The sequence below is a fragment of the Cryptomeria japonica genome, chromosome 6 (genome assembly GCF_030272615.1).
Source record: "Cryptomeria japonica chromosome 6, Sugi_1.0, whole genome shotgun sequence".
In the NCBI taxonomy this organism is placed as follows: domain Eukaryota; kingdom Viridiplantae; phylum Streptophyta; class Pinopsida; order Cupressales; family Cupressaceae; genus Cryptomeria; species Cryptomeria japonica.
In genome coordinates, this window is record NC_081410.1 from 117,734,438 (window position 1) to 117,762,250 (window position 27,813).

The window sequence follows — 27,813 nt, forward strand, 5'->3', positions numbered from 1 at the left end:
TTCCCATAGTGCTCACAAGTTATTTCTTACTTGATAGCAATGGGATTCCTTTTCCGTTTGCAAGAATTTGGCTTGGAAGATATCGAATGGAGAATTGATTGAAATCCAATTATGACTCATGTTACCTAAAATTCACTTCTAGCTCAATTAGGTTGAGCCGGGACAGCGCTTGCGCTAAAAGACTAAACATGCACATCGGATCATGTTCAAGTTCTCATACAAGAGAGTTGCTACCAAATGAATACCATGCAAGTGTTTACAAGAAGCAATAGTTTACAACAGTACATGAAATTTGCTTTCTTTATTCAGAAATTCAATTACAAGTGTATAATTTCTCACACAAGCCGTAGGATTAACTTATTCTATGCTATATAAAAATATACTATACATTTGATGAACAAGAAAGGAAAAAGCATAAGAAGTGGATAGGGATTCGTCATTGCTTGGAATGATGAACCCCGAAGGTTGCTTGTTGAATCTGGTCGAATTCTCTTGTGTGTTGCTCCGCTGTCCCTGGATACCTACAAGTGAATAGAAGAGAGATGTTAGAGCTTGGGATCGCTATACACATCTTATACATCAACAAATGTATAATCCATCTTGATAGAGCATTGAACAATTTATATAGAAATCAGAGAACAGAAAAGGATACAAATAGAGAAATCTAAGAACATAGAGTATAGCAGCCCAAAATAGTAAAAGTTGTTTATGTTTTTCAAAGGCAAGATGCATGCACCAAAGGGCAGTCATAAAGAGCTTTGATAAAGATCAACAGAATGCCAAGAATTCATGAGAACATTCATAGCCAAATACAGAGCAGCAAATAACAATAAAGAACAATCCTTTCACATTTAATAGTCATATAGCAGCTATAAGAGGAATCGACAAAGCCCATGTTATGAGCAATAATGGTAAAGTCGTCAGCAATATCTCTTATAGGCAGTATCATGGCAATGCATGAGAGTGAGGAGGACAGTCCCTACAATGATAGTTATAAAGCAAAATTCATAAAAAGGCAGCCTTTGAACCCAAAATACAGTTACATGAACATTGGAATCGAAAACCACAGTAATCAGTAGTCGGCAACCATGAATATCTCAGTGCATTCATGCATGAAGAGAGAGCATTCTATAAGGACAACTATCACCCATCCTCTCAATGATCAAAGACAACTTATGAAGCTTATTGCAGGTCCAGTTGCAGGGATATGCTACTGTCAAAAGCACAAATTCATCACCAAAGAGGAGCATTCAAGAATAACAGAAACTAAATACAGTGCATGAGTGAGTCCATTGTGCAACAGTAGTGAAAAGGCATATAGTCACAGGTTCAAGAAAGCACAATCATGTGACTAGATCATAGTTTCAATAGAGCCACCACTAGGGCAGCGATTACCCTAGATCACAGTCACAAACAGTTTCAAGATTATTTTGACAATGATTGCCAAAGCCAAAGCATTATTTTACAATGACAGTCATGGCACGAATTAAAGAAGCAAAGAGCAGCAGTTACCCATGTTTTTATCAAGAAATTTTGAGGCTGAATACACAAATTGTAGGGTTTGATAGATGCCATGAAGAGAAGATGAAACACCTTTTGTCAAAACTCAGAATGAACAATTTACAAGAGTAGCAATATTTCACGTTTTTTAGTCAATAGAATGCTATGGAAATCGACTTATTTTTATGAAGAAAGTGTGCACTTGAGGCGGCTAGTGATGGAGTCTTGGTTTCCTGAAAGCCCATTTGTGAAATACCCTTGGTAAAACCTTCAAAATTTTCCAAAAAGAGCAACATGGCAGCCAAAGAGAGCACATAATCAGAGAAAATGAAACGCACAGAAAAGATGCATAAAAACGGTTAAAGCCGTGGAAGACGAGGCTTGAAATTGCCTTCAAATCAAGAAAAATGGGAGTCGAAATCTGAGTTTAGAGAATAAATGCAGCTTACCATGCCTTTTACACATCAAGTCTATATGGAGGCTTCACAGAATCAACAAAATTTTCAGCTCAAACCCTACAAGAAAGTCCCATGGTGGTGCTACAACAATAAAGCAAATGAAAAATATCGAATGAAGAAGAAATGATCATTCTAGGGTTTCTTTTCTCTAAAATATGTATATCGAATTGCCTAAGACATTATTTGCCTTTATTTTTTATTTTTTCTTCGTCCTTGCTAATATCCCGTGAAAGTTCCAAGGGGTGGTCAAAATATTGTTTGCATCTCCTTTTTCCTATCTTATGTAATTCTTTATTAAATGATTTTTAATTTATCACTTGATAAATATTTTCCTAATAATTAATGCTTATTTAAGTGATAAATTGAAAATCACTTAATAAGTATTATTTATTAGGAAAATATAACATAAGATTTTAAATAAATTAAAAATAAGTAAAATTATTTATTAAAGCGATTTAATTTATTTATCACTTTAATAAATAACTTTCCTATTTTTTTTAATTAAAATCATGACTTAATATGTACAAATGAGATAGGAAAAGAATTTATTAAAGTGATATTTTATAAGTCACTTTATTAGAGATTTTTTCTTATTTGCATTTATTAGGAGGTCAGGGATATTTGTTGCATTTATGGAGGGTTGTAGGCCTGTTTAGAGATATTTAGGGGCCATTTATTGTGCAATTAAGAGCTTTTTATGGCAAGGGATAGGGTGGCTTGACTTTTTTATCAAACTCTTTCCTTTTTAGACTTGTTAGAAGCCCTAAAAAGTGGGCTTTTTAGGTCTTCTCGACCAAGAGGAGGCGGGATATTATTTTCATTGGCTGCTTTTGTAAAGCATATATATCTCCAAGTCTTCATTATTGGAGCAATTCTTACTTGTTCACTTTTGGCAGCATGTAATTTTTAAAGTTCTTTCTGCAGAAAGTGAAAGCTTTGTAACTAAGTTTTTTCAGATTTTGATAGATTATAACACCTTTTTCTAGTAATAAGCAGTTCATACCTTCCCATATTCTTTTGTTATCGTGGGTTCTTAGTGTTAGTATAGGTTCTTGTGGTATTCTTTGTCCTTGGAGTTGTATTTCATGTTGGTATCTTTATGCAGGAATATAATTATTTGCAGGTTATAAGCTGTGTTCATTAATTATCAGTCTTAGGTAGTGAAAAAAGATTTTTCCTCTTAGGATTGTGATTATCCAGCCTTATGAATTTTTGATGCAAAGATTATGAGCTATTGGGTTGTGTAGGAGAGCCTTTTATTATTGGTTTTACTATGTGTTATTTGTTTGTGTAATTTCAAAATTATCATTTTGGTGCATCACCTTAGACTATAGGTTCATTTTTATATATTCTTTCTTACTCTTTCTTCTACAAGAAGTGTTAGTTTAGGTGAAGTACTTAGAAAGAACCAGCTTACTCTGGAGGTCCACTTCGTTTTTAGGTCACCCACAACCTTGAAGTGTTCCAATGTATCAATAGGCTGCTGAAGTTCATAGCTTTGGTTAGGCTGCAAGCTTTATTGATAACAGTTTTTGGAACGTACTGTGGGACTATTGAACTATTTTAGTTAATAGAAGGCTGCCTATGTTGTTGTTTAGTGTGTGTAGCAGTATTTTCAGTCTTCTAGAGATATTTTTCTTAGCATACATGATGACTTTGAGCTTTGGTTTAGTAAAACTAGTGTTTTTTTGCTTATGAGAAGAATACAAACTAGAAGTAGTTCTTCATCCTTTGAGTATTTGCAATTATCCCCACCTAGGAGAAGAGGGATAATCGCATAAAAGCTCAAGAAAAATAAATTCCAGGAGAGTCAAGTCTACTCCCTCTGCTGTTAGAACTCATACTGCCCCAAGAATCCCAGTTACAATGATTCCTGGAGCTAGAAATCAGCCATTTGTGGCATTCAATCAAGGCAGCCCATTGGATTTAACGCAACACGATGCCATTCTTGTAGCTGCTTTGAAAATTTTACCATATTTTAATGGTCAAGATTAGACTACTCCAGCTAAGTATATAAAGGAGGTTGCAAACCTGTGTGTTGTCCATCATGTGACAAAAGAGAATGTTGCAATCAAATTGTTAGCAACTTCTCTCAAAGGGAAGGCTATGCAGTGGTTAAGAAGCCTAGCAATTAATTCCATAAACTCGTGGGATCGTTTAGGAGAGTTGTGCAATTTCTTCGAGGACAAATTAGACCATTTCTCACTAATGGAGCAATTGTCTACAATAAAGAGGGCCCCTCACAAGGTTATGTTAGACTTCAGCCATAGTTTTTAGAAGACTTGGGATAGAATCCCACAAATAGTAAGCCCTGTTGCTGATCATGCTTTCTTATACGTTTTTAGAGCTTTGAATAGTAACATTTCTGTTATGGTGCAATCTATGGGAGGAACTTCTTTATCTCAAGCTTATGCTATAGCTGTTAAAACTGAGAACAACCTTATACAGGTTGGTAAAATTGCCCCAAGACCCGCTCTACCAATTTTCCTTGCTATTCAGCCACCAATACCAATGCAAGTGCCCTCTCTAGCTATTATTCCAGCTGCACCAGTATTGCTAGCACCAAACATTTAGCCTGCTAGACAAGAGAATACCCTTCCAGCATAGTCTAGTGATTTGCAAGAAATTAAAGGATTGCTGCAAACGTTTGGCAGAGAGATAGTGAACTTGAAAAGGCAACAAAATCAGAGTTTCAGGCCTTATCAGTCCCCCATTTCAGTCTAATTACCAGCAAAACCAGTCAAATAGGTCGCCTTATCAGCCAAATAATCAAGGACCAAGGCAAACTTTTAATCCTAAGCCTTATCAATCTTACAATCCCAATGCTGCCAACTCTTCAAAGGAGCTCGTACCCATTCAAAACAATATGGCTCAGGACTTCGACTAGTGTTTTCCTTGTAATCAACCCCACAACCAAAGTACTTGTACAAATGGGGTGATTAACTAGGCCGTGATAGTCCAAAATAGTTCAAGTGTGCAGTTTGATGTGGCTCCTGAAGCTTCTATGTAGTAGCAAGAAGGTCAACAACTTGAGACAACTCTTCTTAATTGGCAAGGAGGGGAATTTTGTGGTATCAACCAAACTGATTCATTAGCTTTAGTCTATACAAGGTCTAAGAAGAGGGTTGTTGATATACAACAACAAACTGATAAAGATGTCCATATTCTGCCAAGACAACAACCTTTACCAAGTACTGGGCAGCCTACAAAGCAACCTCAAGTGCAATAGACTCAAGGAGCATATGTTGTTCCCGTAGGCCGGCCTATGGTAACCCCACACTCATTCAATATTCTTGAGCATATGAAAAAGTTAAATGTCTCTATGTCTATGTGGGATTCCTTGAGTATTTTGGGGCAGAAGGATCTTCTTCAATCAACCTTGTCAAATTCAAGTTTGTCTCAGGAGCCTAATATAGAAAAGGTCAAAGTTGTATTGACTAATACTATCGTAAATGACAAGGAACATCGAGCTTCTAAGGTCAAACCCCCAACTTTTTATGTGTCTTTGATTATAGGCGACCAACTAGTCCCATAACCGCATGATTGACTTGGGTGCTAGCAGTTCGGTCATGCTTCAATAGATTGTAGATAAGTTAGGAAATGAATATGAGCCATTAGAGAAAAGAGTTGTTCAATTGGATGGGATTGTCGTTAATACGGTAGGAGTTATTAAGAATTTGAGTTTAACCCTTCAAGAGATTTTACTACAAAAATAGGAGGTTGCTTGTCCTCAGATTGGTCTCATATGCTGTTTAGGATTAGGTATGGCAGAAAAGTCACTGTAAAATCAGAATCCATAGCCAAAGAGCATATCGAGCCTTACAATCCATCCCTTGTTAATGTCAATTTGGTTGCAAGTGAACAAGAGGAACAACCTTCTGTTCAACAAGGTAATACACCAACCGAAGGTATACCGGATGTCATCCTTGATGAGTGGACAACTTAGACTCATGTGGCTGGTCCATGTGAGCAACAAGAAGAGCTTAGTTTGGGGGTGTACTTAATGCATGAATCTAATTCATTTCTGCCTAACCTTGAAAAGAGTGCAAAACAACAGTGCAGACAACAAGATAGTGAGGTGTTGGAGTTGTATTTTGATGGCTCAAATAGTAGAGCTGGTGTTGGCAGCGGATGCATGCTTATTTCCCCAAAAGGTGAAAAGTACTATTCAGCTTTTAGGTTCTGTTTCAGCTATACTAACAATGTTGTTGAATATGAGGCTCTTATCCATGGCTTGGAATGGGCAAGACAGAGAGGTATTAGTTGTCTGAAGGTATACAGGGACAGTGAGTTAGTTGCTAATCAGGTGAGAAGCATTTGTGTTACAAAAACTGATTTGCCTTAAGTCTTACAAGCGTAGGGTATGGGACCTCTTGGAGGGATTTGATGCTTTTAATCTGATATCCATACCCAAAATCAGAATAAACATGCTGATAGGTTGGCTGCTAGAGGAGCGGAGTTTGATATTCCCAAGGAAATTGGTAGTGATAATAGTCATCAGCATGTTAAGGTTATTGTTAGGCCTGCTGTACCAGATAATAACATACATTGGCAGGCGTTTGAAAGTGATCGGCAGATTGTGAACTTCTTGAGAGAAGAAGCTGAATTCTCTCATGCTAACCAAGAGAAGCTACGACAACCAATACAGTGACCAAATCATTCACCTCAAGAATAACAAGATGCCAAAGGGTTTAATCACCTTAGAGTTTATTTTTAATACTCATGATGAAGCTAGAAAACCCAAAGCCAACATACAAGTTCAGCAAGATCATTATGAAGAGATCGAGGTCTTCAAGGGTAAGATGCTTAAATTGGGCAAGGTATGTACAACAAAAGAAAAACAAGCATTTATTCAGCTTTTTCAGGAGTCTAGTGATGTTTATGCATGGGAATATAGCGACTTAAAAGGACTTGATCCTCAACTTGCCGAACATACTATTGAACTTTAGCCTAATGCTAAACCTGTTAGGCAGAAACAGAGGCCATCGAATCCAAAGTTGGAGCCTCTTATGAAAAAGGAGTTGAACAAATTGATTGAAAGTAGCATAATTTTTCATATTGAGCATACTTCATGGGTTTCTAACCTTGTGCTAGTTAGGAAGAAAAATGGAGGGAGGAGGGATTAGGCTGTGTAGATTTTCGTGACCTAAATAGAGCTTCTTTGAAAGACCGTCATCCTTTGCCCTCCATGGAACAAATACTTCAAGTAGTCTCAGGATCAAAGAGGTTTTCCTTACTAGATGGTTATTCTGATTACAACCAGATATTAATTAAAGAGGAGGATCAGTTTAAAACAACTTTCACTATAAAATGGGGGGCTATGCCTTACAAGAAGATGCCCTTCAGTTTGTCTAATGTTGGGGCAACCTTTCAAAAAGCCATGGATATGGACTTTTAGGATTTAATGTACAAGATTGTCTTAGTCTACCTTGATGACATCACTGTTTTTTCTAAGTAGGCTAAGGATCACCTAAGCCACTTTAGGCATATTCTTGAGAGATGCAGAGAGTTTGGGATATCACTTAATCCCAAAAAGTGTGTATTTGTGTGATGTCCCCGATATAATTAAATAATAAATCTAATTACCTTGTTGTAAGGCCCCAAATTTAATAACAAATCTTTCGGGCCCCTTTTATTTAATTAGATTAGGCAAGTTTTGGTTGGTCGTGTCGGCCCGTTTGTAACCCTTCGGGAAGTTTCCCGGAGCCCATATATATGGCCGTGTTAGTCATTATTGTAGGTATGCGAATTTGGTATTTTTCCTTTATTTGTGCGAATTCCAGTTTGGAGTTCAGCTTGTCTGTCATTTCGGAGGTGAGAGATCCTCCCTACTTGGCATCCGCAGTTTCGGTGGGAGTCCTCCTCACCCTAGTCTGCTTCTGTTCCGAATCTATGTAATCTGCAGTGCGATCATTATCAATATAATTTCTCGTGCATGTGTGGATATTCATCATCAACTCTTAAGTCTCTTGTGCCTGTGATAATAATAAATTCCACTACGCTTTACAAATTGACTAAGTATCTAAAGGTCTTGAAGGCGGAGCATACACACCGTACGGACCACTTCCGTACGCCATTCCTCCACCGTACGCCTTACCTCCCACAGTACGCCCATCGTACGCCTTACCTTTCACCATACGTCGTTCCTCCACCGTACACCCACCGTACGCCTTACCTCCCATCGTACGCCATTCCTCCACCGTACACCCACCGTACGCCTTACCTCTCATCGTACGCCCACCGTACGCCTTAACTCCCACCGTACGCCATACCTCCCACCGTACGCCATTCCTTCACCCTACGCCTTCTGTACGCCCCATCGTACGCCTTACCTTCCACCGTAACCGTACGCCCCACCGTACGTCATTCCTCCATTGTACACCCTCACCTTCACCATACTGTCACACCCACACGCTCTCAATTTTGCCATACATTGGCAAGGGAACATTACAATTTGTTGTCCATGAGGGTAGATTGCTTGACTATGTTGTCTCTAAACACAATATTACTATTGACCCTGAGAAAATAAGTGCCATTTTGGCTCTTCCTTTACTAGCACATAAGAAAGGTTTGCAGAGTTTTATCGAAAGGATCAATTTTGTCAGGAGATTTATCCCTGATATTGCTGATTTGTTAAATCCACTAACTGCTATGTTGAGGAAGAATGTGCCTTTCAGCTGGACTAAGGAGGGGAAAAGGAGCTTTAAGCTTATCAAAGAGGAATTGGCAGTTGCACCTACACTTCTAAATCCTGACTTTTCTAAAGATTTCACTTTGTATGCTTATGGTAATATTGATTCTGTTTTTGCTATGTCAGTACAATAGAATAATGAAGTTTCGGAATAGCCTTTAGCTTTTTCCAATCAAGCATTGAAGGATTATGAGCTAAGGTATACTTTTGTAGAGAAACATGTACTGGTTATCAGGAGTTTAAAAAATTTAAGCACGTGTGTAATAATAAGATTAACCTAATGGTTGTTCATCAAAGCGTGAAAGAATTTTGGTTAAGTGAAGATCTCAGTGATAAGAACCTTGAAGTGTTCCCATGTATCAATAGGATGCTAAAGTTCATAGCTTTAGTTAGGGTGAAAGCTTCATTGATAACAACTCGAAAAGATTCTTTCGTCCTGTTGTGCCTTACCTGATTTAGACCTATTAACATAATGTTTTCCTAAGTTATTTATTATTGCTCAATCATGTAATATATTGTATTCGATCTTTCTCTAAGTTTCTTGTTAGAAACTTTCTATTTTGTATTTCCTTGTACATTATTTATTGAGTGTTCTTGCTCATTGTAAATAAAATCAGTTTTTTACCAATTACCTTCTCGTAATATACTATCAGAGCGGGAACAATAATAAATTTGTTTTTCTAAAGTTTCGAATGAAATTTTTGAAGTTCTTTTTGAAACACAATTTTTTGGCACAAATTTTGGATTGAGGGTTTTGTTTGGAGCGGAATTTTTCGCAGAGTCATGGATCTGTGTTTGCGTCCTTATTTTGTGCATTTTGTGCAATCGACAACCTTTTTTTTTCTTGCACCCTTGTACGAGAAAAGGTTTTCTTCAGATTTCATAGGGTTTTTTTGCGCCTTCTCTTCTCGCGTGACACGTTTTTTGTGCCCCTCTACCTCTTGTGTGCGTGTTTGCGCGACGTGACTTAACCCGCACAACTTCTATCATGACTTGTATTTTGCAATTTATTTCGCGCCCAACCTCAGTCTTTTTGCAACTTGCGTGATTTCTGTTTATCGTGCTCTACATTTTGTGATTTTTCGTGCTCAAATTCACACGCGATCTGTGTCCTTTCCGTGCTTGACCTGCACATTTCGCCATTGTCTTCTGCTCGTGTTTTTTTTTCCAATGGGATTATTTCTTGGCGGTGACGGGTCTATATTTTCAACGGCGATAGGTCTTTTTTCTCTGTTGGAAGCATTTCGTCTACAGCTTGCGATCTTTGTTCAGAGCGTACTTGTTTTTGGGTATTTTTCTGTGGCGGCTAGGATTTTTGATCCCTATTTTCTGCATTTTAAACTAAAAAATATATTTTTCTACCAACTCTGACTAGGGTTTCTTCAAAATCCTCTGATTTTGTGGTCGGATCTAGATTTAAGCTACATATTCTTTGTGGGTTTTTCGGGAAGTTGTGTCATCGTCGAAATTTTTTGGGTCTTTCAGAAATTTTACTTCGAGATTTGTGCCAGCTGGACTTTATCTTTTTTGAAGTTTGTACCCAACTCTGCCTCTATTTTAGTTTTACGCCTTTTCAGATTTCTCATTTTCTGTGCATTGAGAAGCGTGCAACATGGCTTCATTGACCAACTTAATGTTGGAACTGGAAGGCAGTTAGTGATTTAATGACAAGAATTATAACACCTGGAAGCAACACATGCTGACAATCTTTGAATACCGTCGCCTTGATGATCTAGTTTTGTGAAAAGAATCTCGTCTTTCCACAGTCGGATCAAATCAGGACAATTTTGACGACTGTAATCGAGAAGCCATTATGTTTCTTAAGCTCTCCGTCATAGATAACCAATTACCTCAGATTCTTTCCAACAAATCAGCATAAAAAATCTGGAAGCATCTGAAGGAATTGCATGAGACATCCGACAAAAGCTGAGGGTTCTTCCTGAAGAACTAGTTGTTCTCCATCATGATGGATAAATGAATGTCCTTACAAGACCATCTTACGAAGATTAAGGACATTCAAAATCAGCTCGAAGCTATTGGTCGGAAATTGGAGGAGGAGGATATGGTAGTCATCACCTTGAAAAGTCTACCTAAATCTTATGAGCACTTTATAGAGACTCTAACATTAAGTCTACAAATGTTAATCTGAAATTTCCAGATTTGTACACCAAACTTTTGCAGCAGGATCGTTGAAAGCAACAGTTTGGTAGTAGTGCCCCTTCATCCTCCTTAGAACAAGATTTTGTTGCCAAATGGATAAAGGCAAATCTCAGTCATCTCAACAGAAGGGCTCTAGCCAATCTCAGGAAGGTTCGAAGAAGAAAAAGGTTCGGTGCAATTATTGTCACAAATATGGCCATATGATCAAGGATTGTCGCAATCGGATAGCTTTTGAACAATGGAAGCAAGGGGGGTCTTAGCCTAAAGCCAATGTCACTGAGCACACAGAGCAGAAAGAGTCTTCCTTTTATGCCTTCACGGCCAAAAGACCTACAGATCATGTGAAATCTTTTGCCTGGTATATAGATTCTGGTGCTTCTCGACATTTCACTCACAAGCGTGATTGGTTTACAAAATTCTCTCTATACTGATTCAGTCATATTTGGAGGAGGTGTAGAGTATACTGTTGTCAACAAGGGCAATGTTCAGATATAGTCCGGTGGGAGGAATCTCATATTCCTCAATGTATACTATGTTCTGTTGGTTGAAAATTTTGTACACTTGGGGAAATATACAAAATTGTGGTTTCAACCACAGCACATGAGTAAAACTCTCCTAATTAAGGGAAGGCTCCCCCTATCTAACTACAACTTTGAGAATAAAATAGGATGGGACAACAATCTTTCTTCTTCTTTCAAGAAAGACAATATCCTTTTCTCTTCACAGAAAATGATAGCAATTGAATATAAATAGCAATAACCACTTTCAAATGAAATGAGAGAAAGGAAATGAAGTTTCTTGAAAGCGCAAAGATTTCCGTCACTTCCTTCGGGATAGGACGACAATATCAAGCTCAAAGACTTGATTATGTGAAGTCCTATCTACCATTTTCTACACTAATTCTATAAAGAATAAGTTATGACAGCTCAAAGACTGAAAAACACTATTATTTTCTTCTTTAAAACAATGAGAAGTAGTGTAAGCTCAAAGACTCTCAGCTATTTCCCACAAAATCTACTCCTAAATTCTCTTAAGAACAAGTTGAAGCACAAAGACTTGCAGCTTCTCTCAACAAAATATTTATTTTAATCTATATTAAACTCAACTACTTGCAGCACAAAGACTGCAAATCAGATGTGATTAAGCTTTTTAGGAACACTTGCAAGAAAGATAATATAGAACACTAACTCAAGAATGTAGCACAAAGACTCAAAGCTTGAGCAATTTCCTTCTATTCCTTTCAATTCTTGAATTTACACATGAAAGCTCAAAGACTTCTTTGTTGTAAATTTGGCGGAGTTTTTGCTTGCTTTCCAAAAGATAAAGATTACAATAGACCCCTCAAGTATTTATAGAAGAGGAGCCTTGAGAAAAAAGTGGGAGGATCCCAACTAACTTGAGAGATTCTCTCAACCACCAAGACCTATTCAATAACTAACTAAGACTTATTCCAACTACAGTCCTAATTGGACACAACTTGTAGTTGCCTTACATGCAATTACAAAAGTGCAAGTAATGTGTAACTTGCATTTTACAAAAAATACTTTTACATGTAACTTGTCAAAACAAATTTACAACTAAAGATTACAAAAGTGGTAAAATACAACTAAGTGTTGAAAAACACTTAAGTTGCATTACATGAAGACACGAATCTTTTAAACTTTTGAATGCTCATTTGTAGTTCCTCGGGATTCGGTTCATGGGTGTTCTTGGCAACAAACATGGTCTTCACAATAGTGTCATGACACTGGAAGGAGCGTGTTGACGTGTCTGAAATCGCATTGCTGCAAACTCCATACGGCCAACGCAGAATAGAATAACCAACTGATTATCCTACTCTCTCTTGAGATAAGGAAGTCTCTAATGCTGTTTTCTAAGTTTGATCAAAGGAGACAACCTCAAGGTTTCTTTTGTCAGGTCTTGACTGCGGGATTACTCAGTGGTCGATGTGTTTTGCTAAAAACACAAGGGGATTTACGATTTGCAACAAGCTAGTCTGCTGTGATTATCAAATTACGCAATAAAGAGCAAAAGGAAAGGGTTAGGAGATCTAAAACTAATCAACACGGGTATGCGGGTAGACGGATTCAACATAACCAATTCCTGCTTGGCCAGAATAGCTCACAACCTTGCAGGAACGGTGCAATCTTCAAAGGGACTTGGAAGATTTTCAGATTGGAGACGCACGGCTAAGCACCCAATTTTGGCGCAGCTCAGACGGACACCTGCAATTGAACTAAGCACAATTAAAGGCTCAGGTTAACCACACAAAAGGATACACAATCAGTATATCCTCAGTGGTATGAGCCTGAATCTATCAAATACCTGGACACCCAAAATAGAAAGATCTATCTAAAATGCTGAGAGAAACCATGCAAACAGGATGAAAACAAGACAATAAACACAAATTCAATGTCTATATATTGATTTCAGCTGCCTATTACAACAATTTCTGCAACATCTCTATGCTACTGCTAAGATCTAACCTATTCTAACTCTTAAATCTAACTATCTAACAAGCTCTGATTATCTCACTATCTAGCTATCTAACTATCTAACCATCTAACCCTTTACAAAAGAAAGGCCTTTGCCTTTTATAGATATTACAATTTTGAATCGAAGGCTAGGATGGACTGCATCCAAGGGTCCTGATTTGCCTTCCAGAAGCTGGCAGCTTTAACCCATGCCGAATTAATTCTCAGTTATCCAACCAGCAACTATCTCAACTACCTGCCACTATTTGGCTTTAATTTAGGTCTATCCAATCTTCTTGGTGGTTGGGAATAGTTATCTACAAAAATATCTTGTGCGGGACCCATAGGCAGTTTACAATAAAGCAATTTCAATTTTAAAACTGAATTTCTGGACTTAAATCTAGCTGTGTGCTTTCTTGCGAATGCATAGACTTTGTGTTCTTTTGCTTTTTGCCTTCAATTTCACCAGTGGACTTCATCTTTGTTCAGCGACACGGTTCCCAATGCTCGGTTGTTCTCACGCTCTTGCATCTTTTCTTTTCCAGTCTTCAGCACCTGGCCTTAATTGCGATCCTTCTTCGATTTGCGTTTCAGGTTTTTCTCCTGGTTCTCCAATGACGTCCTGCGATCAATCAACCAATTTCATTTCATTAAATCAATTTGAAAAATTAAATAATTTAATTTTACAAACATTAAATTTAATTACGACGTTTGGCTTGAGAAGCTCTTTGTGAGATGTATCTTGAAAATGCTTCTCCTTTCTCTTCGAATGTGAAATCTGATCCTTGGTCGATTTACTTTTGCGTGATTTTACCTTTGGAGTCATGGGCGTTTTGAATGGGTTTATGGCGTTTTGAAAACTTCTTATAGCGCGATTCTGGAGGTTTGAAGAGCTCCTGCAAATTTTAAAATCCTAACACTCATGCATTTTCTGGCGAACTTCAGAGAATGGGGGGGGTTTTGCAGACTTTAAACTTCATGTCTCCATCTTCTAAATTACGAACTCTGCGTTTTTCACGCTTTGTTGTCTATTACACTTTCTGTGTTGCGTTCTTCGGAGGAATGGGGATCTCGGAGCATTCGGGGTTTTCGCCAGAATTGCCTTTGCTTCTTCGCGGCTTTCTCCAGCTCGCGACTTTGGTGGAATGGAGGATTTATCAATTTCACATTCCTTACATTTGGGCCTGTGCATCGCGATTCTGGGCACTATGGCAAATTTCGGACCTTGGGGAGTTTTGCAAATTCTGTGTCTATCTTCCAACTCGCGACCTTGGGGATGTTTTGCAACTTAAAAAACTTCGGACCCTTTGCCCCTCTTTGCAAACTCTAAGAATTTCGGACCTTTCAAGTGTTTTTTGGCAAACTGGGAGTATTTTCGGAGCTAAATGCGTTTTGGCAAATTTGAAGTTCTTGAACCTTTTTGCAATTTCGCCAAAATTTCAAATTTCGGAGCTAGGGTCCGAAATTGAGGTTTTAAGTGAATTGCGAACTTAAAAACTTTGGACCTAAAGCCACTCCTTGCAAGTTTTTAAAAAAAAACTTCGGACCTCTTAACGCCCTTTGCAAATTTGTCATATCTTGAAATTTCGGAGCTAGGGTCCGAAAGTGGGGACTTAAGTGAATTTCGGACCTCAAGGCACTTTTTGCAACATTTTAAACTTTTCAACTTTTTGCCCCAGGGTCCGAAATTGGGGGTTTTAAGTGAAATTCGGACCTAAAGGCACTTTTTGCAACATTTTAAACTTTTCAACTTTTTGCCCCAGGGTCCGAAATTGGGGGTTTTAAGTGAAATTCGGACCTAAAGGCACTTTTTGCAACATTTTAAACTTTTCAACTTTTAGCCCCAGGGTCCGAAATTGGAGGACTTAAATGATTTTCGGACCTTTGGGGGCTTTTTGCAACTTTTTCACTTTTTCACATTTTAGCCCCAGGGTCCGAATTTGGGCATTTTAGCGATTTTAAACGTTTCCCTCAAGAAGTGCGAGCTTGGGCACTTGGGCGAATTTGTCAAGTTCTTGCCGAAGGATCATTTTATGGAATATAACATTTAAGTTATATTCCATATATACTTTAAGTCATATTCCATATATACTTTCAGGATGTTTGAGAGTGGTTTCGGACCTCCAGGAGTTATATTGCAAATTCTAGTTTTTGGAGGATTCCTCAGTTTTCAGAGTTAGTCAAATTTCAGGATCAGGACATTCCAGACTTAGCCAAATTTCAGGGCAGGACATTCCAGACTTCATCACTCACCAACTTGACCCTTCATATCCCCTTCCTCTTCCGCAAAGACAAAAAGGCACAAACCGGGGGGTTCCTGTCCAAGACGGGGATGGGTGTGTGATTCGCACAACAGAGCGCAAAGTTGTTTTTATCTAGGATAGATTGGATTTCATGCAAAAAAGCTTGGTGTTTCATCAATATCTGAATTGAAGCGGCCGAGAATTGTTCGCTCCTCCATTCATTATGAATCCTCATATGTAAATCAGCAAGAACTTCTTCTTCTGGAATCAGCTCTCCATCCTGACTTACTATGTTGCAAGAGGCCTTTTCACAATGTGAGACAATATCTCGGAAAACTTCACCCCGGAATCTCTTTGCATCACCGATCTCTTCAATGAGGGATTTAAGAACAAGGGCCTTGTTTTCTAGGAGTTCTTCAAATTCCAAGTACATGATCTTGGAAGAGATGATGGCATGCTCCTGCAAAACACTATGCTGTTGTTGGGGCATGGTACGCCAGATTGTCAAACTTTCTTCAACACTTTCCAGATTCTTTTTGAAAGTATTAGAAGTCTAATCCAGTTTCTCCTCAATGGTCTCTAACTTAGACATCATCTGAAAAATGTCTTTCATTACCTGTGCACATAGATCATGAAGCTGATCAACCCAGGAATCCAGTGCTTGTACCTTCTGAGCAACCCTTTCCACTCCACGAATTGATTCTTGAGAAATAGAAGAACCTATGGATTTACTCCCTTCAGCAGCAGGTTTTGTGATTTTATGAACGACTGTCATAAGTTGTCGGTTATCCTCTTCTAGCTTGTCTTTCTTTGCTAGAAATTCATCACACCTTTGCACCAACGAAGCAACAAAAAACTGAGCATCATGTTTAATGACCTCATGCGTCTATTTGCCCAACTCTATCCTTGTAACCTTATAATCGACAGCTGACATTTCCTCAAGTGGCTTATCTGCAATAGGTTCCACAATTTCAGCTACCTTCATCTTGTTGTTGTCAACAGTTACTCTGGAGATAGTCTTGGCCTTCTTAGCAACTTTGGATCTAGACTGTTTCAGTTGCTGATAGTCAAAGGCATCAAGTGAGATTTCTTGCTTCTTCCTTTTTCGGAGTAAAAGAACTAAGCCATGGAGGCAAAGTCATCAACTCTTCTTCAGTAGCAACTGTAGGCAAAGGAGAAGAAGTTTCTGTTTGAATCACCGTGGTCATTCTAGGAGGAATATTTGTTTGGACAGTGACCACGTTTTGCTCAGTTACCATCGGGCATGAAGATTGCCTCATAAACTCTTCAAAATCAGAAGTGGAAGTATCAATTTCTGATAACTGGATGCAAGTAGGAATATCCTTAGGAATTTCCAACATAGTCTCTTGTTGATGATTAGGAGATGGCTCATATGCTGAAATGGGAATAGCATTCTGAAGAGATTCATCCACAAGCAAATTAGGAGGAGAAAGAGGCGTCTCAATGGAAACTGGAGGAATGATCTCATGAGGTGAGTCTGAAACTGGAGACTTAGGAGTATCATTAGATTGCTGCCCTTCTTCTGGATTATCCAGATTGATCACTTGAACATGAAATCGTGATTTTTCCTTCACACGAACTGCCATCTCCTCAAGAGGAAGCACTATTGCCCGACTTACTCGCAACTTGATCCTTGTGCTCGAAGATGATGCACCTTCTTTGTTGTCAACCTGAATCTTAGACTTACGTCTAAGAGGCCTTGTAGAATCATCTTCTTTTCCAACCTTGATTTTTATAAGTCTAACAACATTATTTTTCAACCATGCGTTAGTGTTAGCCAAGATAAGTTGAAATCTCTCAAGGATGGATATGCACTCTTTGTGTGACTATTGGATCAAAGGAAGTGGAGCTTCCTCAAGCCTCTAAGAAATGTATTCAAGATCAAGTATGTGCCCATCATCAATCATCCCTTGTGGGATATCCACCAAGTTCAAATCAACAATTTGCTCAACAGTGGGCCTGCAGTAATCCATCTTCAGAACTTCGGCTTCTGTCCGGAGATCTACCTAGATGTCCTCAATGCGATGCACATGCACAAAGGATTTTTTGATCTTCTCCTTCATACCCCTGTAATCAAAATCAACTCTAGGCTTAAACCTTTTGAGCTTGATTTCCTGCAGTTCAGTCTCCATGGCTTTAGCTTTCACAGATGTGACAAGGGAATACCGGCCAATTTTCAATGGATTTGTGGTAGAGATCCCCATTCCAACCTTGTGTCTAGCAGACTGAGAAGTGTGGACAGCCATGATCTGTCTTCCCAACTCCATAAGAATGATCTTGTCAGTCTGGTATCTAGGAAGCATATATGGCTGACCACCATAGCATCCAATTCTCATATAGGTGAAGGTGGGAAACTGTAGAAACAAACATCCATATTCACACACCCTTTCCCATGCCTCATCTGATACTCTTTTGTTCTTCAGAGTTCTGTCAAACTGACACATGAAATATCCGAAGAATGCATCTTGAACTCTTATGAAATGCAATCTGCTGGGTCTCAACGGCAACTGGTCATAATATTCCCAAATTGGTATAAGTGAGCGATCACCCTTGGTAGAAAGACCTGGAAAGTGTCTAAGTGATGCTGCCAAGTATACCAAATATGAATTCATGAAGAAAGTCATGGTGGTAGGGACTGCTGCAAGTTGTTCACACAAGGCATCTCTGATGACTTCTCCCCATGAAATGTGATGAGATTGCCTTATGAACATGATGAACTAATACATCCATGGCTCAAAGACATTAGAATACTCGAGGCCCATCATCCTGCTAAGGAGGGTTATGGTGTCTCCTATTTCCCATTTGAAATCGCAGCGGTACAACTTCGCCCACCTTGAGAAGGAGGCTCATGGCTCTTGGATCCACCTGTTGATATGTCGCTTGCAATCTTTTTCCCTCTTCACGTAATACTCTGCTGCACTTTCTTTGGAGATTTCCATGTAAACAGGTGCAGGAGGTATTCTGAAGACCTTCTCGATCATACCTGCATCAAGACGGATTATAGCTTCGCCATCATCATTTTTGATGACTCTTGTCTCTTTGTCAAAATGATGGGCACAGGCGAGAACAAACTCAGGTTCTAGGGCAGCCACCAGGAAAGAAGATGCATGATGGATATGGCTGTCCAACAGCCGTTGCAAGTTATTATCTTGTGGATCTTCTACCCTCTTGACAAATTCCGACATATCCACGTGCCCTATTTCCGTATCTCTAATACAATCCAAAGGGGAAGAAACTTGGGAAGGTGTTACCTTGTTCTGATATTTGTCATATTTGTACTTCATCTTTTTTGAAACTGGAGATGCCGGCAAATTTGACATTGATTGTGAACCTGGAATACTGTGATGAAGACTTAAAAGAGTTAAGGCAACATCATAGTCAGCTGCAAATATCATTCTTCCTTCTTCAAATGGGAAAAACTTCGATTCTTGAACTTCACAATTTTGTGAGAGGAAGAGGGGAAATATATAGAAATGGGAAAATCTTGACTTTGACCAATTTCGGATCTTGGGGAAATTTTTGCAAATATACAAGTTGGAAAGAACATACATGCAATCAGGGTTTTAAAACCCGAATGCAAGTACACTTGTAAATTTGCAAATGGAGAAATGGATGGAAAATGAGAATTTGACTTGCGGAAAATGACGGAAATGAAAAGTACGGATATGGGAAACATGAATGGATAGAAATGGGAAAATTCGGGAATGTCATTTTCATGAAAATGGGAAGAACTTTTCAACATGTAATCCGGTTTTTAAAACCCGAATTTGAAAGTGGGGGGGGTATTTCACACTTTTCAACTTGGAATTTTAACAAAAAATGGTTAAATTCCTTAACCGTAAGGGAAGAATAAGAATTTCCAGCGAACTTGTAATCGGGATTAAAAATCCCAAATACAAGTAAAGAGGGAATATGGGAAGAACGATGCAATTCAAAAATTGCATACCAAGGGGAAGATCTCTTTCACAAAAACCGATTTTTGGGGGAAGAACAACATATTTACAAAAATGCAACTAAGAAGGAAAACTAAGAAAACAAGAAAATAATAAAATGAAACAAGAAAGAAAGGAAAACATACCTTGCTTCAAACTGAAAATGCTTCTCCAAAAGATGCAACCAATCTTTGGAAAGAAGAAGACAAACCAATAAATAGAAGCAATCCACAATGCTAAACCCTTGTCACGTTTTTGCAAAAATGCCACAAATTGAAAAACATGGCAGCAATCCCAAATTTGGAGGGCCAAAATGCCAATGAGAGAGCACACCCAAGAGAGTTAAAGCAAAACGCCTAAGGAGGAGATGGAGAAATGGCGTCAAATTCTTTAAAAATGCAGCCAAAGGAGGGTCACATAGAAAAAACGTGGCGACAAATGCATCTTGAATGACCCATTAATATGACTGAAAACTTGTCACAAACTCCACGCCTAGGTAAGAGAGGTAAAAACGAACTAGGAGATTGCAGCTTCGTGGAGTCTTGATCCCCCAAAATTTGGCTTCAAAGAAACATGTGGTTGTTGGTTTAGACCAAAAAATCTGTAAATGCAAACCCCAAATGGCGTGATAAGTGTTTACAAATGCATAAGAATAGGGTGAAATCCAAAACGCCTCTCTTTCGTAGAAGATGTCCACAAAAATCGCTTGAAAACTTCAACAAATTTGCTTCTAAATTAAAATCGGGTTTTTGGGAGACAAAGACAAGTTCGAATTTGCACAAGTATGTGAAAATCGGGTTTTTTAGAAGATATAACAAGTTCTAATTTTCACTTTTTCCTCAACAAAGCCAAATTCGGGTTTTTGGGAATGAATTGCAAGTTTAAAACTGTCAAAAATGCACTTTATGAGCAAAATCGGGTTTTTTTTAGACCAAAGTGCAAGTTTTAAATTGTCACTTTTTCACTTAGAAGGCAAAATCGAGATTTTTGGAGAGAGATGCAAGTTTTATGCACTTGTAAAGGGGAAATAAAACCCCTACAACAAGTTATAACTTACTTGCACATATGTAATAGGGGATTAAAATCCCTATTACATGTAAAAAACCATTAAAGTAGGGGTTTTTGGAGAGAACTACAAGTTTACTTGTAACTTAACCAAAAAATCCCCATTTTAACTAAAAAAAACTACAAAACAATAAAAATAATAAAAACATCAAAGGGGAAATTTAAAACAAATTACAAGTACTCATCTTTTATTAAAAAATGCACATGTAATAAGCTAAAAATTTCCCCACTGCTTTCTCCCTTTCTATGATACACATGGCATAAAACGTCAATTAACCATACCATACACTCCTGAACAAAACGACTTTGTAGAATGTCGCAATTGCACCATTATAGAAATGGCTAGGTACAAAAAAATGTTCCTAAGAAATATTGGGTAGAAGCAATGTTTACTGTAGTCTATCTCCTTAATCGATTTCCCACTCATGCTGTTAAGGGGAAGACTCCCAAGGAAGCCTAGACTGGTCGCAAGCCTAGGATTAGTCATTTGAAAGTTTTTGGCTCTTTAGCATATGTATGGATTCCAGATGCCAAGCGCTCCAAGTTGGATTCCAAGAGTCAGAAGCTTATGTTTACAGGGTATAGTGACAACCACAAGACTTACCAGCTGATTGATGTAGATACTGATCATCTCATTTTCAGTCGTGATGTTGTCTTTGATGAAGAACAAGTATCTTTTCATCTTTCCTCGTTTGAGCAGCATTCTGAGGACTAGCCTTTGAAGGCTTCTGATTTGGGTGTTCGTCTTCCATTTGGTTTACCTGATGGGAGGAATGATGCAAATTCTAAATTTATTGATGCACGACTTGAATTTCCTCTAGATGATGCTAATATTCCACCTATTCCAAATCCAGTTCCATCGCCAGTTCAGGTTATTCCTAATGCATCTGATGTTGGCACTTCTACTGTTCGGCCTAAATGGTGGGATAAGACCATCAGTGATCTTTGTCTTAACGAGCTCATTGAAGGTAGACCTTCCAGAAATAAGGGCAAGCAGCAAAATACAATTAAATTTGCTCTCATGGCCAACATTCATAGTATTTATGAACCTCAGACATATGCAAAGGCAAATGGGATTCTAGAGTGGGAACATGCAATGGACGCAGGATACTAGAGCCTTCTGAAAACAACACCTGGATTCTCTTTGATCTTCCTCCAGGGAAGAAGCCCATTAGTTGCAAATGGGTGTATAAGGTCAAGTATCATGCAGATGGTACTTTAGATAAATACAAGGTTAGATTGGTTGCTTGAAGATTCACACAGCGGGAGAGCATTGATTATGAGGATACTTTCGCTCCTACTGCCAAGATGAGTACAATTCGTCTTCTTCTCACTATTGCAGCTTAGTTTGGATGGAAATTCCATCAGATGGATGTTAAGAGTGCCTTCCATAATGGTGAGTTGCAGGAAGAAGTCTACATGATGTATACCCTTGGTTTCAAGGTTGCTGGCAAAGAACATCAAGTATGTAGACTCATGAAAGCACTCTATGGACTCAAACGGGCTCCTTGAGTGTGGTACATTAAGATTGATCAGTACTTGGTTGCTCATGGTTTTCAACGTAGCCCTTTTGATAGTAATCTGTATATCAAACACTCTGGTGATGATGTTCTTTTTCTTGTTGTCTATGTGGATGACTTGATCATTACTAGTAGTTCAGCATATTTGATTACATAAATCAAACAAAACCTGTGCAAGGCTTTTGATATGATAGATTTGGGGCTTCTCCATTATTGTTTAGGTGTTGAGGTTTGCCAAACTGATGGTAGCATTTTTATTTCTCAATCTAAGTATGCCAGGAACTTGCTTGACAGGTTTCAAATGCAGGATTGTAAACCAGCTTCCACGCTTATGGAGATTGGACTGAAGTTGTCATCCAAGTCTTATTCTCCTCTTGTAGATGGAACACAATTCAGGCAGCTAGTGGTTAGTCTCATCTATCTCACTTCCACTAGACTTGATCTCAGTTTTGTAGTGAGCTACGTTTCATGCCTCATGACAGCCCCAAAGGCGGATCACTAGGTAGCAGCGAAGCGTGTGCTGCATTATGTGAAGGGCACTTCTGATTATGGACTTCTTTACACTCGAAGTCACAATCCTAGACTAAGTGGTTTCACTGATTGAGATTGGGTAGGTTCGGTTGATGATAGGAAATCAACATCTAGATATGTGTTCAGTTTGGGATCTGGTGCAGTCACATGGACTAGTAAAAAGTAGTAGGCGGTGGCTCTTTCCTCAACAGAAGAAGAGTATCGAGGAGCAATTAAGGTAGCATTTGAGGTAGTTTGGCTTCGTTAGATGCTTGCAGATATACAAATATCTCAAGTAGGTCTGATTCCATCTTTCTATGATAATCAAGGAGTGCTCAAACTTGCCAAGAATCCTGTCTTCCATGAAAGAACCAATCATGTGGAAACTCGTTGTCACTTCATCAGAAAGTTTGTTGAAGACGGTTTAGTTCAGTTGCAATATGTTCCAACTGTGGATCAGACCGTAGACATTCTCACCAAGTCTCTCAGCCTAGATAAATTTGCTAAATTCAGGGGGCAGCTTGGTGTTGTTGATAGATTGAGCATTAAGGGAGGGTATTAACATAATATTTTTCAAAGTTATTTATTAATGCTCAATGATGTAATATATTTTATTTGATCTTTCTCTAAGTTTCTTGTTAGAAACTTTCTATTTTGTATTTCCTTGTACATTATTTATTGAGTGTTCTTGCTCATTGTAAATATAATCAATTTTTTACCAATTACCTTCTCGGTAGAAGACCATGTATTGCTTGTGCTATCATAGCCATGGATCTCTGAATTTTCTTAGTTGTTTTCCTCTCACTTTGGACAATGACATCATGCGAGGAGATCATATCATCATTAAATGTTCTATTCTCTCAATCCCCCATGATCTCTTTTGTCTAAATCAAGTGCCTAAAACTTTCTTCTTTCTTGCTATTAATATCCACTCTTTTTCACTCACTAGCGTGTGATGCAAAAAATGTATATCTGCAGTAAATTGCTAGTTTTATACCCTACAGACTGAAAAAATCTAGGTCAGGATACCACCATAATGTCACCAATTGGAAGCCTTAAAAAACAATGCTAATTTTTTTATTTCTACGTATAGTGAATAAAAATAACATGCAATAAATAAAACCTCTGCTAGTAAAAATCAGTAAATTAATTTTCAGATTTTAATCAGTCGACTACCACTATCAATTGACAATTAATTTCAGACAATGACATATTCCACTTCTGCCCTAAAGGGGCAGCATTCAGTCTAAATCAGATATATAAAATTTAAATAATACTTCACCTTAAGTGGTCAATTAGGAAGAACAGAAATGTGCAGTTTAGACTCAAATGATAGTCAAATTCAGACTAAACAGCCCTAATCAGCAGCATCAATTGACTGAAAGGAAATCAACATTAACAGTCTTGTTTGAACCCATTATCACTACCAAACTCAAACTCAGCCATTATCACTACCATATCAACACCAAAGTCAAACTCAGCCATTATCACTACCACATCAACACCAAACTCAAACTCAGCCATGATCACTACCACATCAACATCAAACACAGAAATGTTAAGAATTGTTTTAGTTGCCAGCAGTCACTGTTGAATTTGTTTCTGCTCAAACATGTCATCAATTAATCAATCCAATGGTACTATTTTATTATTCTGCACACCTTGCTGCTAAAGTTGAAACACAGACAAAGTGAAGTACTTGAAGCTGATGAAGATGTTGTTGAAGGCAAGCGTTAACCAAGTGAAGTTTATGAAGCTGCCGAAGTTGCATAGGTAGATGCTGACAAAATCACCCATAGGCATGAGCTGACAAAGTGTATAGCCGGCTGATGAAGCAAAACCACGCTACTGCAGAAAATGCTAGATGTTATAGAAGTTGTTTCATATTGTTGCAGAAGATGCAACTATAATCTGTTTTACTATCAAAGTCAGGTGTAACATTATTTCTCCTCGAAATTCCTTTGAGCATGCCCAGTACCTACACTCAAAGCCAAAAATCTCTCAGCCACCCTTATTATATTTTTGGTTGATACAAGATTGCTCATGGACCAAGATGCTCCTGCTTCACAAAATATCATCCATTCTTTGTTGATGAGTAGTGTTCTCACTATTTTGTCCTTGTTAATGAACTGTTTGTGCCTCTTAGCAACTCTTCAGTCAAACGTTGGCATTGCGTATGGTATTGGCTTGTAGATAATGTTCCAGTCTATTATGATCATCCCTTTGATTAATAGTTGTGCAATTCTTCCAAGTGTGGTGTACAAATAGAGATTTCCCATTCCAACTATGTTCCCAAGCTTCTGTTTCTTCCCCTCCCAAGCTGCCTCGTGGTGCCTTACTGCAGTTTGCAGCAATGATGCTCTTGATTTGTTGTTCTTTGCTATGGATGAAAGGTTAGAATTCTAGTTGGTAAGAAAGGTTTCACCGTTGGTACTGTGGAAATATTTGTAGTAAATAAATGTCACCTGAGGTGAGTAGTCATATTGCTGGACTCCCCACGCTAGTCTTGTAGACAGAGCCTGGTTAAACTTCTGAAGATTTTTAATTAAGGTCTGCCTTTTTTGTGATTACTGATTGTATGCTAAGCGACAAACAGCTTCTTGAATGCCTCTTCTATTTCTTTCCATACAAATCTTCTTTGAATTGTCTCTAGTTGTTCAACTTCTTGAGTGTGAAAGGATATACAGAAATTGCAAACTTTTAAAACTTGGTAACAATTGCAAGAGGGGAAAACCTTGACAAACTAATTTACAAATAGTAGTGCAAGACAAAAAGTATACCTGGATGTGTTTCATTGACTATAATTCGTAATCTATCTTTATTGTTGTAAATGTTGTGAAATACTGGATATAGAAGAAACTTTTGCAATTCAAGGTTATGTTGAAGAGACTATATGTTAAATGTGTATTCTTCTAATAGGTTTTTATATACACAAAAATATCCCCAAGGTACATTATATTCTGTTATCATGGTTGCCTGAAGTGGTATTGTTGATAGATAACACCAGGGAAGTTGAAACCTTGTTCTAGGAGATCTTATGTTTTGAATGCTAGTACGAGTGGGAAAAACAAGCTCATAAAGCACATAAATAAGAATCTGGCCACTGTGATCTTCACCTCTGAAGAGAGGGCGAGGCGAAATCTAGCAGGGTTAGCTATTTCAGCACATAAAATGCTCCAGAGAATTCCTAGACACATTTTCTCAAATTGTTCGAGGACTTAAGTAATGACTAATATTATTAACAAAAAATAAATCTTATTTTAGTATTAAATACAGCGGAAAGAATTGACTTTGTTGGTTCAGTTATTTAGTGTTAGTTTGCTATTTTGGAAACTGCAGATGTTTGTATCTCCTTTCTGTAACATGTTCGAGCACCCAAATCTTTTTCCAGTAACAAGGAAATAGCATCTTTTGATGTTATTTCTTATATTCTCATTATTGGTAGCTTTAGTCCATGTGCAACAAACTTGATATCTTCCATAGGCAGAAGTTTATGCTTAGCTATTCTATCAGCCACACGGCTACAACTAATGCTAATAGTAACATTATTATTTATAAATCTTGCTCCTTGAGATTAATTTTAAATTAGTTATTATAACACTTGTCAGTGAATTCTTTCTGGGCAATATGTTGTTTTATCGATTCTTTTAATTTATAATTTCTGAATCTACTTCCAATTCATGCAGATTTAAAAATTGTGAACTTCGATCATTTGTTGTCTCCCACAGAAGGTGACAAGAACGTTTCCATTTCTTGTCTCAAGATTTTATTAAGTCATTAATTTAGGCACTTTGTGGTTCCTGCTGTTAAGTTGTCATGTTGTATGGCATTACAGTGTTCAAACTTCTAACATTCAACTCATATGTGATTTACAGTGCAATTGGTACTAGTGTGCTAGTAACAAATTTTTCAAGGTACATTCCTCCTGTTCCTGATGTCCCTAATCACGATGATGGTGAAAAGAATATGGAGAATGAACAGACCTATCTTCAAAATAATCAGAATCCTCCAAAAAAAAATGTAAGCACTCAAAACTCCATCAAAAAGAAATTCCTGCTGCAGAAAACAAAGTTCGTTCACATCTATCAAGAAGCGTTTTTTACACTAGATGCTTTATAGTTTGCAATAACAGATCGGTACCAACATATGCCACTTGTTGAACAGAAAAACAAAACCAAGAGAAGGAATACTTTGGCTGGAAGAAGACTTACTAGTGATGAGAGCCAAAGACCTCTTGAGATATTTCAATTGTGTAATGCAGATGCGCAGCCATAGTCGACATAAAGGAGGAGGCAAGCAAAAATTAAAAATCTGTTTTTTACAAAGATAAAATCATAGCCATATTTGTGATGAGTGACCTTTAACTCGTGGACGCATGATTTTTAATTTTTTATGATTGAATAAGCACCTTGTAAGTTCTTCGTCATTATTATTATTAGCAATAATAATAATACTATTGCTCCATTATATATATGTGGAAAGACATCTATGTTTGATGTTAACCTTCAATTTCAGAGGCAGTTTTAAAATTTAGTATTTTCTTTTCATAGGTAAAACTTCTAGTACGATAAGTTTTGATGAAGAACTCAATTTAATAATCATCATTCTAAAGGTGCTTGTTTTAATGAAAAAGTTCATATTGTAGACATCTAGATGTTGAGTTCATATCTTCTATAATACAAAAAATATCTTTATAATCATTTCTTAAGATTGCATATTATTGCATCTTTGATTTAAATGTTTTTCTCTTTTGACCTAGAATCTATATAAGATGGTATGAGACACAATGATATATCAAAGGAAAATAGGTTTTCTTAGGCTTATTCCAAGGTAATCAAATTAAATAGATACATGTTAATAAACAAATAAAAGCTGGAAGAGTGATAGATTAAAATTAAATGTAATTAGAAAATTAAATATGAAGATTAGTGGCATTTGTTCTAGTAATTTTGATGGAGATTGTGGAATTTGGTTATCTCAAAATTAGAACTGTATCTTTTTCACATACACTTCATCTTAGAATCTATGTAAGATATATGTCTCTATATATGTTGAGTTTGTAGATATTCCTCTAACATGCAAATTGAGTCCTACTAATTGTGCCTATGCTCTCTAATTTGTTGTATTCATTGATGGTTTGCCTTGCTCTAAAGATTAGCATCATTTATGAACACCTTTTTATATTGTTCTCAAAATCACTAGAGAACACATTCTCCTAGGCCAATCCCTTAAAGCAACC

General features: G+C 37.7%; 1 protein-coding gene and 1 long non-coding RNA gene across 8 annotated transcripts in view; one reads left to right on the forward strand and one right to left on the reverse strand.

The window, feature by feature from the left end:
• LOC131074816 (phosphoglycerate mutase-like protein 1) overlaps positions 1–27,076 on the forward strand; it is an 84,741-nt gene extending 57,665 nt beyond the window's left edge. For 5 of the 7 annotated variants that reach the window (XM_058011507.2, XM_058011510.2, XM_058011511.2 and 2 more), the window contains exons 9-11: positions 26,261–26,305; positions 26,450–26,594; positions 26,739–27,076. In XM_058011507.2, coding sequence (XP_057867490.2) covers positions 26,261–26,305; positions 26,450–26,594; positions 26,739–26,849 — 301 coding nt within the window. In that variant the 3' untranslated portion in view covers positions 26,850–27,076. Of the gene's footprint in view, positions 1–26,260; positions 26,306–26,449; positions 26,595–26,738 lie in introns of those variants that run through there. The other 2 variants (XR_009113124.2, XM_058011509.2) reach the window with 2 other exon arrangements.
• LOC131074817 (uncharacterized) lies at positions 270–26,919 on the reverse strand. The gene is made up of 2 exons (XR_009113125.2): positions 26,786–26,919; positions 270–521 (listed from the first exon to the last, which is right to left on the reverse strand). It is a non-coding gene; the product is annotated as an uncharacterized LOC131074817 (long non-coding RNA).
• Positions 27,077–27,813: the final 737 nt, after the last annotated feature.